Source organism: Pteropus vampyrus, unplaced genomic scaffold (assembly GCF_000151845.1).
Source record: "Pteropus vampyrus isolate Shadow unplaced genomic scaffold, Pvam_2.0 Scaffold104, whole genome shotgun sequence".
In the NCBI taxonomy this organism is placed as follows: domain Eukaryota; kingdom Metazoa; phylum Chordata; class Mammalia; order Chiroptera; family Pteropodidae; genus Pteropus; species Pteropus vampyrus.
The window spans coordinates 311,702-329,006 of record NW_011888885.1 but is presented as its reverse complement, the minus strand read 5'-3'; the positions used below and the strand labels follow the sequence as shown (position 1 = coordinate 329,006).

Here is a 17,305-nt window from a genome sequence, read left to right as displayed (position 1 = left end):
TTAAGATCATGGGGGGAGGGGCACACAAATAAATTTGTGTGTCAAAGCTGATTAGGAAAAAATGACAGAAAAAAATTAAATTCATCATTCTCATTCTATAGTCTTTCCATATGTAAGGAAAATAACACTGAGAGACTTCACAGTGATACTGTTAACAGTTTATGTTTTGGGTTTTTTTTTTTCTACTTTATGCCATTATTTAGTCAAAAAAATCTACATTATCCATAATAGCAGTATTAAATGACTTCAGCTTCTTTAATATACTGATTATTTTTAAATAAAAAGCCTTACCTTGTAGTCAGAGACATCAGGAGAATAATCGGATGTTAGTTCCAAAAGCTAAAAAAGAAGAAAAAGTCCACAAATATGCAAGCCCTGTGGCTCCCCTCCCCTGCCTCTGAGAAAACATGCAGAGCCTGATCATGAACCTGTGGCAACACAGGGGTTCCGGTGGAAAAGGTTTCTTTGTTTTTGTTTTTCTTTGGTGGGGAAGGGTTGGTGATATGTATAGCCTTCTTTTAGTGTGGACTTGCTATGTTCCAGACACCAGCCTAAGCCATTTTTATTCATTCAGAAAACAATTACAGGGCACCTACTATATGCTAGGCACGAAAACACAAAAGAGATGATGCAGGTGTGTGTCTGCGTGCATGTATGTGCATGTGTACTGCTAATGAGTAAGTTTATTTGGAGAGGGAATCATCTTTTTGTTGTAATTGTTGTTTTAAGTATACCTTAAATGCAATCTTTTCTCCAACTTGGGGGGCAGCTGCTAACAGCGGTAACAGGCTGTAGTCCTTGTGTCTCTCTACTGGATTCTGAAAAACAGTATTAGTCATGTGATTTTGTTACTGGTGGGAAAATGTGAATCCATGACATCAGCTCTAAACACAATACGTGGGAAAATGGATAGTGGAAAACTTTCAATAAGAACTACTTGCCTGGATAATTGTAGATGAGTTTGTTAGTGTTTCATTTAAATGCTGCTGCTTCAGATATTCAGCATTTTTATTTAAACCGTAGGGAACAGCAAGCCCTCGTCCTCGACCTCTCCCCCGCATGCCTCGACCCCTAGCTCCCTTCCAAGAAAGAAGGTCCTCTCCTCTACCCCAACCCCTTCCCAAACTGGTGGGGAGAGTCACATTGGGAGGAGGACCGGGCGCCTGTCTGCCACCATTTGAGTCGGAGTGCTTCCAACCGGTAGCGTTTGGAGTCTGCGATGATGGCCCTGGACCTGGACAACCTTTTCCTGCAAAGAGGCCTATTGCGCTTAAGAAACCCGCAGCCTGCTCTGGAGTGCTCTTTGACACCACAGGCTGGTCATCTGACTCTGAACTGGAGTCTGAACTAGAAGACGATGTTCTGGTTATCTTGTCCTCCATGGGGGTAGAGTTAAAGCCAGTTTTTGTAGCCGCTTTGTTTGCGATTGTGTTTTTCATAGAGGGTCCTTCCTTTGATAACGCAGTTGATATTTTCTCTGTGGAATTTCTGACCTCCAGGATGACATTGCTAAGACCATCACTGGTTGATTCATGATCAGACTCAGACTCTGAGGAGGAACTGGGACTACCTTTTGTATGAATGTCCACACCACCTTTCCTTTTGGCTTTGACAAGGCTGTTTCTAGGAGGAGAAGCTTTGGGAGGACTACACTTCTGGACAATCCACTCTTTCACTGGCTGTGCTTTAGAAGACTTGGGATTCTTTGTCTGTTTTTTGTAGTCACATTTCTCCTTTTTCTTTGGTGTTTTTCTTTTGGTCTCTTCGTCATCATCATCTGCTATACCGTGTGTGGCTTTGTTTCTCCTCTTGTTTTTTTTCCTTGCACTCTGATTTGTGATAGGTTTTGGTTCTCCGTCCAAGACATTCTCATTATTGTTCTCTTGTCTCTTCCAATGTTTCTTTGAGTTTTTGTAACCTAGTTCGGTTTCTTCATCCTCCTCCAGCTTAAATGACCGCTTCTTTGCTTTTCTAGGTAAGAAATGAGTACCGTCACCATTACTGACTATTACAGGATTCTCAGCGACTTCTCTCTCTTCTAATTTAACTCTATCAAAAGAATAAGAGAGAAAACTAGAGTGAGTAACTATGTCTCCAGGATGTAGTTATATATACGGAGATGACTGCAAACTGTCACTGCCATCGATCAATGAAAAAATGTTAATCATTTAAGGATAAAAGACTCTTTTTGACAAAATGACTTATATGGCATCACTTATGGTAAACTTTAAAATTACTAGTTTTATTTATTGAATACTTACTGCATCCCAAACATTTTTTATACATTGTCTCTAAGCACCAGCATGAAGTAGGTAATTATCATTTTTTAAAAAATTACAAAATTACAGTTGAGAAAAGTTGCCCAAGATGTACAGCTAATAAGTAGCAGAAATGGGATTCAAACCTCAGTCTAACTTCACAGTCTTTCCACTCTATTACACTACCAACCCCAAGTTTCTATCTTTGTTTTTAAATGTGGGCTGCTTTTTTAAAAATCAGATTTTATTTTTATTTTGTTTAAATTTAGGAAAATATTGAACAATTTATGTTTTCTGGGGTAATGACAGTCATCGTAATTCCATGACGTTTCGTGATTATTAATTTTATGTGTCAACTAGGCCATGAAGCACACAGATATTTGGTTAAACATGGTTCTGGGTGCATCCTGCGAATATTTCTGGATGAGATTAACATTTGAATCAGTACACTGAGTAAAGCAGATCACCCTTCTCAAAGAGAGTCGGCCTCACTGAAGGCCTGAATAGAATAAAAGACTGAGCAAGGGAGAATTCACGCTCTCTGCCTAAGCGTCTCTGAGCTCAAACATGGGTCTTCTCCTGCCTTAGCACTCGGACTAGGATTAGAACTTACACTATCAATTCTCCTGGTTCTCAGGCCTTGGAACTTGGACTGGAACTATATCATTAGATCTCCCAAGTCTCCAGCTTGCTGACTGCAGATTGGGGACCTCTCAGCTCCCATAATCTCATGAGTGAGCCAACTCCTTATAATAAATCTCATACCTATATCTGTGTCTCTATCATTTCCAATTGCTTCCGTTTCTCTGGAGAATCCTAATTCAGACTCCATACAAAATTATTTCACTATGAGAAAGGAATTCTGTTACTCCATGAACTGTCAACGGCTAATTTTAATACATGCAGCCCGATGACAAAAAGCTGAGTGTCCCTGATGTCAAGCACATAGTGGGTGCTTAAAAATCCCACTAAAAACACACATTATACTTTCAATGTATTTACATCCAGATATATATTTCATCAAGTTTTATTTAGTGACAGGGAAAGATATAGACAATCATATTTGAAAATAAAGTACAACTGGCGAATAAGAAGATATATTATACGCATTAATTTTTTTTAAGGTCTAGTAATCCTGTGGATTTATCTCAATGTGGTAGTTGAAAAAATCCTCAATTATCCTTCAGGATACAGAAATACACAGACACATATAAATCAAGGTAAAATAGAAGCTACAGATATCAGGAGTGGGATAAAGAAAGAAATAAAGCTCTGAAAGATCAGGGATTTAAATTACAAAAACACATTACTCTCGTCAGCATCAAGCAGCAAGGAAGTATTCCTTAAACTGGCAAAAGCTAGCTTGGCATCCTGTGAATCTAAGAACTGCTGGGGAACTTCCAACACATCAGATTATTCCTTGTTATTCCTGATCAATGTTTTTACTTGTAGCAATATTCTGATTCAAGTTTCAACTCTGAGACAACCAACTAGGACTAAACTTTCCATGAACTTTGAAAATGGCTGCAAGACTTTCTGTTCAGTCACTGTGGTTTATTAAAATCACTGGAACGTGGCACATGCTGTATCAAGTATATGCAGGACCCCTGCCTTTTAGAGGAGCCTGCAGCTCTGCCGTGCTTTCAAAAGCAGCCCTTGGCATCATCTGACCCATTTTGAAGACAATGGTACGAAGGTATAATTTGTGATTGCTGCAACCCCACTCTCTGCTCTTCCTGAAGAGAATAATTTCAGTTTTGGAACATATTAAGCTTGAGAGACAAAATGCCATCCAGAGAACCAGAAATGGTTCACCTGGATCTGCTTAATTACCATTCTCAACATCCTTCATTTCTCTACTTGGATCACAGACAACATATGTAGATGTCCTTTTACAGAGAGACGTGAATTATCTGTGTAATTAGTCATGAAAGAGATTTAATTCCAAGACATTTTTTAAAACAGACTTTCCACTGTTCATTCAAACTCTTGGTAGGACAAATTGGATAGTATTATCAAAACGCAAGGTATTCCCTTTAAATCTGCAATTTGTAGGATTCTATCATACAGAAATATAGACATGCCCATCTGCCCTGCCTGATATCCCCTACTCACTGTCTGCTAAGGCCAAATGGATGGTCTAGGTTCAAATCTGCCACTTTAATTAAGCTTTAAAAATATTCTCTGTAAAAATGGGACTATTAATAATAATTATAGTATTCGAAGAGCTATATGTGTGTCTAGAGCAGTGCTGGGCTCAGAGCAAGAGCTATCCAAACATTAGCTCTAATTTTTATTAATCCAATGAATACTAGTCCTCTGAGGACAGAAGTTGGTGGGTTTTTAATGTCATGTCCCATCAAATGCAGGTGAAATTCAATATAGAGGGTGAAAGGATAGAACTGCACCCTCTTTGGGTCCCATCTGTTCCCTGAAGCCTCCCTCCTGTCTGACTGCTGCTGCATTATCACCTTCAGAGAGGTCAAGCTGCTTGTCCAAGGGCACACAGTTAATGAGCTAAGATTCGATTGCAGGGCCCTGAACTCTTAATCACTCTGCTCTCTTACCTTTCACACAATATTGAATAAAAGTAACTCATATATCACTGGCACTAATACAAACCTGTACAACTTTTCTGGAGACCAATTTAACCAAAGAGCACCTCTTCTAGGACTCTATCCTTCTGAATCACTGCCCAAGTACACAAAGAGACACAAGAACGTTCACCACAGCAGAATGTAATAGTGAAAAACAGAAAATAGCGGCCATGGTCCCAATGTTTGTGTCCTCCCAAAATTCACACATTGAAATCCTAACCCCCAATGTGATGGTGTTAGGAGATGGGGCCTTTGGGAGGTAATTAGATCATGAGAGTGGAACCCTCATGAATGGGATTGTTACTCATAAGAGAGACCCTACAGAGCTCCCTAGTTCCCTTTTACAACTTAAGGATACAGTGAGACAGTGTCATCTATGAACCAGAAAGTGAGCCCGAGTCTGCTGGCACCCTGATCTTGGACTCTCAACCTCTAGAACTGTGAGAAATAAATTTCTGTTGTTTATAAGCTACCCAGTTTACGGTATTTTGTTATAGCAGCTCAAACAAGCTAAGATAACAACCTAAAATGTCCATTAATAAGGGGCTGGTTAAATAAATTAATATGGTCATACAAAAGAACACTACGTGGCACTTAAAAAGAATGATGTGTATCACATACCGTATACACCAAAATGAAAGTTACCCACACTGTTAGGTAAAAAAGTGAGGTGCAGGACATATATATATTACATGTGTATTGGAAAAGTATAAGTATATATGTTTGCATATGTGTGGAAAGGATTTGGAAAGGTATAACCTAGAAATATCCTAGAAAATGAAGTATGGAAAAAGTATGTGAGAAGAGAAATAAGGAACTTTTTACCTTTAACTATTTTGAAGTATAATTTTTTTTAACAACAGGCTTTTTGTTTGTTTGTTTATAAATGAATGGAAGGAACTACAGATATTCCAGAATGAAAGCCGCCCAGGCCTAACTTCCATTGGTCTCTGTTTACCCATGGGCATTAGACAAACATGCTTCTCAGTATGAGAAAGAATAGCTCTCAGTATTTTATATCCTAAAATCCATGACCACATTGTGAAACAATATTTAGCATCAAGACACCTAGCTCTGGACAAGGATCAGCAGCTTTGACAGCAAGTATCTTCACTGGCACTCAAGGTTTCAGGAAACCAAACTGCTCTCCTCCTGATTCAGACACTGTCTTCTTAATTCCCACTGCCATCCCTCACAGCCATGTCAGAGGGGCTTGACTGGCTGTCCAAAGAGCTACTCCTGACAGCAATATAAAATGAGAACCGATCTCTAATATTTATTTGAGTAATAAATGCCACAGAACTTCAAAAGAATGGAGGAGGAGGGAACGCACTTTGTTTCCTCACGAAATGACTCAATAGAAATCGCCACTCCATCTAGTCATTCTCCAAAACCAGTTGCTATGGCCAGGCCTCTGTGAGGCTCTCTTCAGGGAATGTTATGGGCTAAACTGTGTCCCCTTCAAAATTGAAAGCCTAACCCCTAGTACCTCAGAATGTGATTTAAAGATAGGGCCTTTGAAGAGGCGATAAAATTAAGATGAAGCCATTAGGGTGAGCCTTAATCCAATCTGACTGGCATCTTTATAAGAGAAGAAATTTGGACACACAAAGAGACACCAGGAATGCCTGAACATAAAAGGACCGGTCGTGTGAGGGCACAATGAGAAAGGATCTATCTGCAAGCCAAGCAGTGAGACCTCAGAAAAAAAGAAACACACACACACACAGAGAAAAAAAACCCTGAAATTTGTTAAAACTTCAATCTTAGACTTCTAGCCCCCAGAAATGTGAGAAATAAATTTGTTGTTTAAGCTACCCTATCTGTGGTATTTTGTTACAGCAGCCTCAGCCAACTAATAACAGGGGCTCCAAGTAAATGGGAGCACTTTCTCCTCCCAGGAAGAGCTGGAGACCCACCTTCAGGAGCTTACTGTCAGCAGCCTGGGAGCAGAGGAAATGAGCATCTGGGGGCTTAGGAGAATGGGCTGTGAGGAGAGGGCCATGACATACAAGTGTGAAAATGCCCCTCAAACCTCTTAAGTTATTTCTTAAGATTCCCACAACCTCGCTCCACCTTTCCTCATTAGACTTCTGTCAGGACTCCCAGCAATCCTAACAGAATCCTTTTGCTGGCCAGACTCATTTCTTTACCAAGTCAGGCTAGCTTTTGCCTCCACAACTGGCCCAGGCTATCCAATATTTCCTACCCGTCCTTCACGGTACTGATAAAATTCCCTGACTGTGTTCCATGATTATCTCTCCTTCTCAACCATCTTCAGCACTTAGCAGCAAAGCCCAGTATAATTATCCAGTTTAACTGCCTCTGGGGACATAAAACCACAAAAACATACAAAACTTTTCCAAACTCAATTTTTCCCGATGGTCTACCCCATTTACCACTGAAGCCAGCCACAGAGATAATTCTTGCCATATGAAACTGTGCAAATATTTGAAGTATTTAGGAGGAATTCTGTGGGCTGTTGTGCTGTATTTATTTCTTATAATAGCTTTCATGGTTTGCTTTTGATATTGTTAAAGTCATTATAAATAGTATGATTCCCAGATGATTCATGAATTGAAGTATAACTACCAACAATTTAATTCATTAGCAGGAGATAGTTCAGAAAGTATAACTAGCAACAATTTAATTCATTAGCAGGAGATAGTTCAGAAAGTAAACAGGAGAGGATGCAGTCCTTACATGTATGATACTATTTAAATAGTCCCTGAATTGCAGAGAGAATGAAGATCTATTTCACAGTGAATAAAAAAGAGAAAAGAAAAAAAAATCTTTTTGAAATTTGGACTAGTTCAAATTGTCATTAGAAAAAGGTAACGTTATGAATAAATTATAGTGTTCCTGATTTTAAGAAAGAGAAAGATGCAGACAACTCAAAGATGGAATAATTGTTCCAAATTGAATTCCCTGATGTTCCGAAAAAATCTTATGAATCTGACAAGCTCTGGAGAAAGGAATAATCAACAAAGGACAAGCAAGAGAAAGTAGCCTGGTTCACAACTCCAGGATTTTTTCACTACAGCTGAAACTTTAAAAAGAAGCCGTGACTAAATCAGTCCAAGATATGAATCCGAACTGAATTGATCATCTTAACATTTTATTGAAACCAATCAATCACACGTGGGCAATTCATACCGCCATTGCTCCTCGATGTTCATCTCAGTATCGTTTCTCTAAATTTCCAAAGCATATTTAAAACTATTTTGTTTCCCAATTCACGACCAAACACCTACTTAGGTGGACCACAAACTCCCCAGGTGAGACACAGAGTGACACGCATAAGTCTCAGGGGATAAAGCCGGAATACAGAGGTTGGACAAGCTGCACTTTAAGAAGGAAACGTGAATGTTCGGGGGGCGGGGGGGGAGGGGGGGTCTCCCGCACCTGACCCTGAGAGTCGCCAGCGGAGGGTCGGGTCTCAGGCACATCTGCATCATGGGTAGGTTAACACAGTGCCAGGCTAAGTGAGCGCTTGCTAAATCAAGGCTGAGAGAAACACGGGTCCTGCCCGTACACCAGATCGGGGTTTTTCCAAGTTTATTGCACTAACCACCTGTATCAGAAGCATCTGGGGAAGGATACTCGTTACAATGAAGATTCCTGAGCCTCATACCTGACTAGACTAATCAGAATCGCAGGGGGTCATGAACGTGCAGGTTCGGAGTTCCGCCACCCCATCCCCACCACCCTCACTCATCCCCTGCCCATTCGCTATCTCCAGAAGGCTGAGGCGCCCCTGGGCGTGCGCAGGCGCGTCCCTGGCCCACCGCCCACCCCGCCACCCCCACGCCAGCCCCGCGCGCACCTGAGGCAATCGTTGTCCCGTACTAGGCGCGCGCTCTCGCCGGGGGGCAAGAGCCCCCCCTCTAAGTAGAGGCCGAGGAGGGCCCCAGAACTGAAGCCGAAGCGCTGGCGGATAAGACTAATGAGGTCTGTGACCACTCGGCATCTGTTCAAGTCGACCAGAAGCCAGAAGTCCGTGCAGTGCGGGGTGGCTGGCGGCGGGTAATCAAATTGAAGCCGTAGCCTAACAGTTTCGGAGGCTGCCATCTTGCTAGATCCTCAACGGAAGCCGAGAGACACCACAGTGCTACCGAGAGGTGTGCTCGGGCGGCCCGCCCCCTGGAGCCTTTTAACGTCTGCCACCTATTGGTGGCGAGTGGGTACTACAGGCTTCGTCATATCAGGAACGCGGAGCGGGTTTGATTCAATTCAATTCTATTCACCCCAGGGCTAGGGAAGAAGATGTATAAATGAAATGTCTTTATTCTTTTCCTATTGAGCACTATGTAGGGTTCGAATTTAGGCAACTCTTTGGATGAACAAGCACTTCTTAGTGGTATATAAGACATTAGCTTATATATATAAAAGAATTACAAAAAACAGTAACTCCTAATACATTTAGTTGACAAAAGTTTTCATCATAAGGAGTTGCAAAAGATGTCATTCCTAATCTGTTGTAAATATTGACATTTAAAAAATTAGCCACTCCCTTAAATGTACCCGGTGGAATTTAAATACCTTAGCAGTTTAATACCTACTACCATCCACATTAAAATATAAAAATAAGCCCTCTCATTAACCTCTGGGTAAGTAAATCAAAAATTTTATATCATTCCAGTTTCCATTCCATTTCTCACAAAATATATTAACTCCTTCAGTTTTCATAACAAAGATATGAATTATATATCCTTATTATTCCCATTTTGGAGATTAAAAAAAACAAAGTTCAGAAAGGTTAAGTAACTTCCTCAAGATCACTAGCCCAGTAAGTGGTTGATACCTTGCAGTCAGTAGATACATTGAAAAAAAATTTTTAAGTTTTATTTTTCCGTGACCCTAATGCTCTAGGTCTTCCAACTGCATTATCGTTGCTATTATTAGTCAAAATAGCACAAAATATCACACACTTTGGTACATAATTATTACACAGGGAAAAGAAAATGGTCATGAAACATATCTATTAATAAAATAAATGGAGCTGTGTGTTTGTTTTTTAATTAATCCATGTATCTTTGGATAAATATTGCTAAGTAAGACAGGGCTCTACATCAATTCTGGACCCAGTTTTTGTTTCTATAGATGTAAAGTCCTGAGAAAATTTGTTCATTCACATAAGTAGATAAGAATGGAGGACATATTACTGGCAATGTCAGTCAATTCCTTAAAGTTACATGCTCAAATCACCTGGAAATCTTTCTTTAAAAATTATTTTCAGTACTCTGTCAGCCAAGAAATCAGTTAGGTTTAATAATATTGTAAACAAAGAATTGGGGAAAATCTGACTTTCAAAAAAGAGTGTTTACCCAGTCACTAGAGTTCTTCACTTTCTCAGTACCTGGGGAGGCCCTGTTAAGACTTACGTGATTATTATACCACTGACTCTTACATTTAGAGGTGGCTAGTTCATGGAGCTAAAATTAGATGAAACTGGGGTAAAAATGACAATTGCACAAAAATGGGGATTGTGATCAAAGGGCTATATATAAGTGAAGGATGGATAGGGAAATGAAAACTTGTGAACTAATATATAGATTTATTAGCAATTCAACCTAATAGTTGAAAGTGTTACCATAAGGCTCAGAAGGTCCACCTGCCTGCACGCTCAAGCCAAATAAGATATGAGCAGGAGTATGCATCAAAGAAAGTAAAGGTTTATTTAAGAAGTTTGCACCAAGTATGGAGACACAGTCCATCTAGTGCTCTAGAAAACCTGGCTCCTGATCACCTCTAGTGGCTAGATTATATGAAAGAAAAATTGTTGATCATGATTACTATAGAAGCTGGGGCTGGAACCTCTACTGATTGGTCGGGGCTAAGGCAGGAAGCAATTGATCATAGCTTCAGATCTCGATGTCAGTCACGGCGTTGTTTGGTCAGTCCGTGGGGTCATTCTGCTTTGATGAGTCTGTAGCTGAACCGTAACTGAGGACAAGGCGTTATCTTTGTTCTATTAAAACCTTATCCTAGTTTGAGGTTTAGTTATTGTATCATGGTCATGGTTGTTAAATCCCGAAGCTTTATTCTTAAATGAATTCGATGCTGACCAGAACCTAATGTTCTAAGGGCTTAATGATTAAAAGGAGTGGACATACAGTATATGTACAGGTAGAAGGATCTGGAGGAAAGAATGGAAGAGAGTCATAGTTCTATCAGGCTAAAAAAAAGCTAGCTTGTATTAAAACAAAATGCATGCTGAAGAAATGAAGTTTATGTGCAGTTATGAAATGAATTATGTTTATAAATATACAATTGACTGAATTGAAAGAGCATATGAACATCTAAAAAAGTAGAATTAATCCCAATAAAATGAGGCTGCTTCCTCAAGTTCTGGACATTCGTGGATTTTACATATCAAGGATTGCTGTTATGTGCATTATTTGCAGTAGAATCCACTACATTTTCCCCTAAAGTTAATTTAAATTTAATAATATCCGGTAGAAACAAATAAACCAGTGAAGTAGGTGTCAGTGAAGCTATGTAGATGGGGCTAGGGGTGGGGAAGAGATGCATTTCTTTTGAGAATACAGAAACAGGCACATGCTCAGGCAATCAGCTTTAGGAAGGCAAGTGAAAGAAAGAGATGTGGAACTTGGTTGTCTTAAAACCATTCGTGCCAGTCTACCCTTCTAAAGTGTTTGAGTACTCTTCAAGATATGTTTACCCCCAGTCTGAAGACTGATGCTCTACAATATGGAAAGTTACCTAAGCAGTGGATGGTTTCTAAGTACTTAACTGGCTATTCTAGTTTCCTTCCCTAGAGGAAGGTAAAATACCACCAATTTCCCCTAGGTGGGGCCCTCCAGTGAGGACAAAAGATTACATCTGAACTATAAATCGAAGAGTTAGATCTCATCTAAGATCTAATCTTAGATCTATTCTGATTAAGTCAGATCTAATCTAACAGCCAAAGTGCTAACATTATTTTAATAAAGCTGGGTAGTAGGTACACAATTCTATGTGCTTGTCTGTATCTTGCAATATTAATGATTATAAAAATTTCTAGAAAGGATCTGTTTTTTGTCAAATGATGCTTTAGAGACCTCTAGTGGGTCAAAATGATGCTTTAGAGACCTCTAGTGGGTCATTTGGCAACATTTGTCTAAATTATAAAAGCAGGTACCTCTGTCCTAGCAATTCCATATCTAGGCATTTATCCTACAGACAAACTAACACATATGTGCAGACTCCTGATCAGTGTTTATTAAAACATTGTAATAGCAAGTGACGAGAAAGAAACAAAATGCCTATCAGTAGAGATTTAATTGAATAAATTAGTGTACATCCATACAATTGCTATATAGAATTCCACTGCATGAATATATCATAATTTATTCAATTAAATCTTCATTGAGGTAGTTTGAAATACACTGCTATGGAAAGGTGCCTAGGATATAAGAGAAAAAGAAAAGAGCAGAGCAGTATATACTGTAGGCTTCTATTTGCTTTCTTTTCTTAATTAAACTTTTTAATATGAGTTCATTGTAGATGTACACTGTTCTGCAAGTTCAGGGTACTGAAGCTTGGAGTACATGGTTCTGGCAGCTGGAAGAACATGCAAGCAGCTGTGGGCAGATGCGACATGGCTTTATTCAGGCATAGCGAGACACAGCAAGGCACAGGCACAGCTCCAGTTCCCCCCTCCAGCCTGCACAGGCGGGGTTGTTCTTATAACAAGGTGCATAATAGTGGCTTAAAGCCAGGTGCTGTAATCAGTCACAATCTACAGGTTGTATAAGCCTCTGTATCTAAGGTTACATAGGATGCCATAGCTAAGGCTGCCCGGGAACCGCACGGCTTGCTGGAAGGGAGCCTGACTGCATCCATTTTCTTTGTCACTCCCCTCACCCAACAACATGCAGTTGTAGAAAATCATACAGAGAGAGATCCCAGGTGCCCTTTCTCCAATTTCCCCCAGTGATAACCAAGATATTGACACCAATATAGTCATAATACAGAACAAATCCATCGTGACAACGATCTTTCTTATTGCTCTGTTATAACCACCCACAATGTTTTCTTTCCATCTCCATAATGTTGTCATTTGAAGAATGTTATATGTGTTAAAGAGAAAAACCACAGGCCCCAAATGGCATCACTGTGCTAAAAGCCCGTGATACCAAACCTAAATGTAATGTTTTGTTCAAGCACCGGTAAGGTAAACTGTCACGTGGGCCCTGTCTAGCCACACGCCGTCCACCCACCCACCCATAGGAAAAAGAGGCAGTCAGCAAGATAAAAAGCCTTCTTGTTCTTTTCCCCCAATGAAAAGATGTCCTGGCCCAAAAATAATCTTTCCTTTTCTTTTCTTAATAGCTTCCTTGCCTCACCTTTCTTCCTATAAAAAACCTTCCATTCTTGTAGCACTGTGGTAGTTGCTGAGTGGGATGCTGCCTGATTCATGAGTCCTTTAATAAACCCAATTAGATCTCCAGCTTTACTCGATTGAATTTTGTTTTTTTCATAGACTTGGTGGCTGTGGAGGAACTGAGGTGAACTTCTGATGGCATTCAGGGACAACGGGAAACACAGGTGCGGCATGCGAGAACCCCATTTTGAGTTCACTTTCTTGCCACATCTGAGGGCCATTGGTAAGTTCCTCTTGGTTTGAGCTCTGCTCCAGTTGCATTCAAGCTCCCAACTAATTGACAGGTCAGCTTGATTTGGTAGATGGTTCTGCGTGAAGCCTAATTGAGCCAGCAAAATGTTCTGCCTGGAGCCAAGCCCCTATCCTTTCAATCTCCATTCCCAAGATGCAGTAACATCTTTGGGTTACTACCAAATTTTTGAGTGAAAACCCCAAGCCCTTGATTCTATTCCTAGATTCCATGCTGGGAACTGCTGGTGGTTAAGTCTGCGATTCTCTATTTGTTTGGGATCTTTCCCCAGATTCCACACTGGGCATTGATGGTGGCAGCTGCAGGTCTCCATTGTGCTTGGAATTGGTCTGCAGTTCTCACCTGTCAGGGTGTGCTGTGCAATCCTTTCCCCCAGTCTAAGGTTCTGCAGAAATTAGTGGTGGTGTGTACAGGGCCTTCTTTGGATCAGGGCACTGTACCGTCTCTTGTCTTCTTTGGTATAAATAAAGGCTAATCACTAATGGGAACTTCAGAAGAAAATGCCACAAATAATGGTGGGTACAGGACGAGCATTTCAAGTTTGTTAAAGCTCCACATCTCAAGCTCCAAGAAACCCAAAGTTTAGTTAAAAGAGGTGGGATATTTCATATCCAAAGAATTTATGTTTAAATTCTTTGTTGCAGATATCTAACGAGACAGCAAAGTTTTACTAAAATCAACCTAGAATTATAATGGCCATTACGAAGAACGTTCCAATTAGATAAGATCATTTAAGAAGTGCATTTAAAAGCAAGGCCTCACAAATCAAACAGAGTGGAATACTTATTTTAATTGGCATACAGAAACATACAAAAGACTTCAAGATTTCAAAATAGCTTTATTAAAAGACTCACTACATATCAGGGCGATCACTTTGTAAGTCATATAAATGTCTAATCACTATGTCGTACACCTGAAATTAATATATGTCAACAGTAAATTTAAAAAATAATAAAGACTCACTACAAAAGGCTAATAAAAAAATTAATCATAAGAAGTGCCTAAAACAAAAGATGATGGGACTAACATAACCCCTTCTGCTCACCTCTCTTCTTTAATTTGAGTACTCTAGTAATCCTTTCTGAATTATTTTCACACGACTGAAAACAAAAGCCTGCCAAGGTAATGGCCTTAGAGACACTTCCTTATCTATCTTCAGAGAAGGTCCCCTTAAGGACTCCTCCTAGAGTTGATGGAATTTCTGGTTAACTACTACATTATTCCCTTAAACGACCCAGGGGAAATTAAAATTAAAGTTAATGAAAAAAACCTTGCCAAATTCTAGTAAATATTGGAGGTACACACTCCACTTTAAATCTCACTCAGAACCTGCAACCAAATCCAGACCCATTGGTTATTGATGCTTTTTCTTCCAGAGATAACTATTGCTTTCTTTTTACATCCTAAGAACTTGGCTTGGTTTTCTGCCTGCCTGGGACATGCGAGCTCTTAGTTATTTTTCTTGGTTATTCTTGTGAGTGACTCTGGATTTTGGGAAGATGTTATTGAACAGAAAGAGTTACTCCACCTGGTGCTAGCAGAGCCAAACACTAAACACCAAAAATTGTAGTGGAAAGAGATTGGCTATTTTATTATGAATGGCACCACCCAGGAGAACAGGAAGCTAATGCTCAAAAGCTGGAACTCCCCAATGGTGTGTAGGTTACAGATTATAAGGGGCAAAATCACAAGACACTGTGGGGTGGGGTAGGAGGGTCAGTGTTGTGCTGGGAGCTGATTGGTCAGAGGTGAAGCGGGTAATAAATCATTTCTTCAGGTTTTCAGGACAGGTCGGAGGTCTGTTCTGATTTCCTTCTGTCAGATTTCACAGGGAAGTAGCCAGGGGGTCATTCCACCTTAGGACTCAAGGGCTGAAACATAACCTAGATTAAGATGTTATCTTTAGCCTGCCAGAGGTCCCGCTTATGACCGCTTATGACCATTAGTCAGGTCTGGGCTATTGTTTTCAGTTGCCTTAGGGGTTGTTGATTATGGGGGTGGTGGGGGGAGAAGCTAGGTATCTGAATACATATATTTAGAAACAGTGATGATTTCTAGAGCTAGGCTAAATTTAATCAATCATAAGGACCCTTGTTTCAAAGGTAGTAAACTTTGCACCCTGTTGGGTCCATGGAGTTGTTTATATTGCCAGAAATATTTACTATTTATCCCAGCTGAAACCTGTCAAGATATTTGAAAGGATTTAATAACTGTGATCAGAAATTTGGCCAAATTGGTAGCTGGTATTCAAAGCCCGACAATATTTTTTAGGCCTTCTCCCCTACCAAGACTGCATGGGAAAGAAAAACATTCCCATGAGGGGAATGGGTGTGTCAGTCCTTTGAAATATTTTGGCAGCAACCAAATTCTTTGACGAATTAAAAACAACTGTCTTTGTTTTATAAATTTAGTCTTACAGGACCAGAGGTATGGCTCCAGAAACTATACAAAGTCCATCAATCCTTTTTACCAACTCCCAAACCTTCCTTATTTATCTCAAATGGCTTATAAAAGTTGGCCTTGAGAAACCAGTCCTTGGAGGAACTTGTGCTCCTTCCCTAGGACTTTGAGATATAAGTGTTATATGTACTTCAGGAGGGTAACTCTTATCAGGAGGAGAACAAAAGAAGGAAAGTTCATTTAAAATTTAGGTGAGGAGGTAGCTTCATAGTGTAGTGGTTAGCACGTCTGTTTTACATGCAAAAGGTTCACGCCCCAGGTGGAGCCACGGAGCCACAGGCCGGGCCCCAGGTGCATGCTGCACAGGTGCACACCTTGAGTGTGTGGGAAGGGACACCTCACCTTCAGAGATCCATTTCTTGGGAGGAAACGGCAACATTGGTGGGTCGGGGGTGGAGGTGGTGGGAGGGGAATTAAAGAGCGGGGAAAAAAAATTTAGGTAAATGAAAAATCATATGTATTCTTCACAAATATTGGTAACTATAATGCCACTGTTTGCATCTGTCACTATGTCTCCATGTGTGCCTATATATGTATGTTGTAGATATGTGATATTTTTATACTTCTGTGTGGTATTGTCAAGATTAATTTGTAAAAGAGTTCTATTTAACTGGGTTGAAGGTCAAGTGTTTGTAAAGATGCTATTTCAAAACTCTTAGAAACATAGAGACTAACCCAAATATTTTTTTCAAGTTCATGTGATCGAAGATAATCAATCGTTAGTAAATAAAAACTAGTTTACGTTTGTTAGTTTAATTAAAGTGGACATATTCTTAGGGTTAGCAGTGTTAACCATAATGCTTTTATTCTACCTAAGTTAACTAAAAGTCAAATAAGTCTATGGCCATGCTACCCTGAACAAGCCCGATCCCTTCTTATCTCGGAAACTAAGCAGGGTCTGGCCTGGTTAGTACTTGGATAGGAGACCACCTAGGAAGACCAGGTGCTGTAGGCATAAAAAATAAAAAAATAAAGGATTGTAAATTGACAAGATCCTTGCAATCTGTGAGGTCAACCAAGCGTTGCCCAAAAAAAAAAAAAAAAAAAAAAAATCAAATAAGTCATATTATCTGGGTCACAAAATTTGTCTGCAGGGAAAAACAACTTGTGATGATAACTGATTTTTATCTAATGTCTAATGAAGGTTTTATGGGTAATCAATCTAAACACAAATGTTAAGAACTAGTAAATTAAATAGATATAAGAGAAAAGGTTTTTAGGTGAACTTTTTAGCAATATTTTTGTTATGATGTGTGTAGTTAAAAATAATTTCCAAATCTTTTTGGTAACCTGAAATCTTAAAGTTTTGCTAAATTAAGTTAGAGGATAGAAAGTCATTAAATATCTAGAT

The 17,305-nt window shown here is 39.7% G+C and overlaps 1 protein-coding gene and 1 pseudogene across 4 annotated transcripts in view; one reads left to right on the top strand and one right to left on the bottom strand.

Moving 5' to 3' along the window:
* The window catches only part of COIL (coilin), a 17,501-nt gene extending 8,512 nt beyond the window's left edge, over nt 1–8,989 (bottom strand). The window contains exons 1-4 of one of the 4 annotated variants that reach the window (XM_011365000.2): nt 8,682–8,988; nt 942–2,049; nt 735–818; nt 292–339 (exon numbers count right to left, since the gene is read on the bottom strand). In XM_011365000.2, coding sequence (XP_011363302.1) covers nt 292–339; nt 735–818; nt 942–2,049; nt 8,682–8,926 — 1,485 coding nt within the window. In that variant the 5' untranslated portion in view covers nt 8,927–8,988. Of the gene's footprint in view, nt 1–291; nt 340–734; nt 819–941; nt 2,050–8,681 lie in introns of all 4 variants that reach the window. The other 3 variants (XM_023533516.1, XM_023533517.1, XM_011364998.2) reach the window with 3 other exon arrangements.
* Nucleotides 8,990–16,790: 7,801 nt separating this feature from the next.
* Nucleotides 16,791–16,909, top strand: LOC111742956 (annotated as a pseudogene).
* The last annotated feature ends 396 nt before the right edge of the window (nt 16,910–17,305 follow it).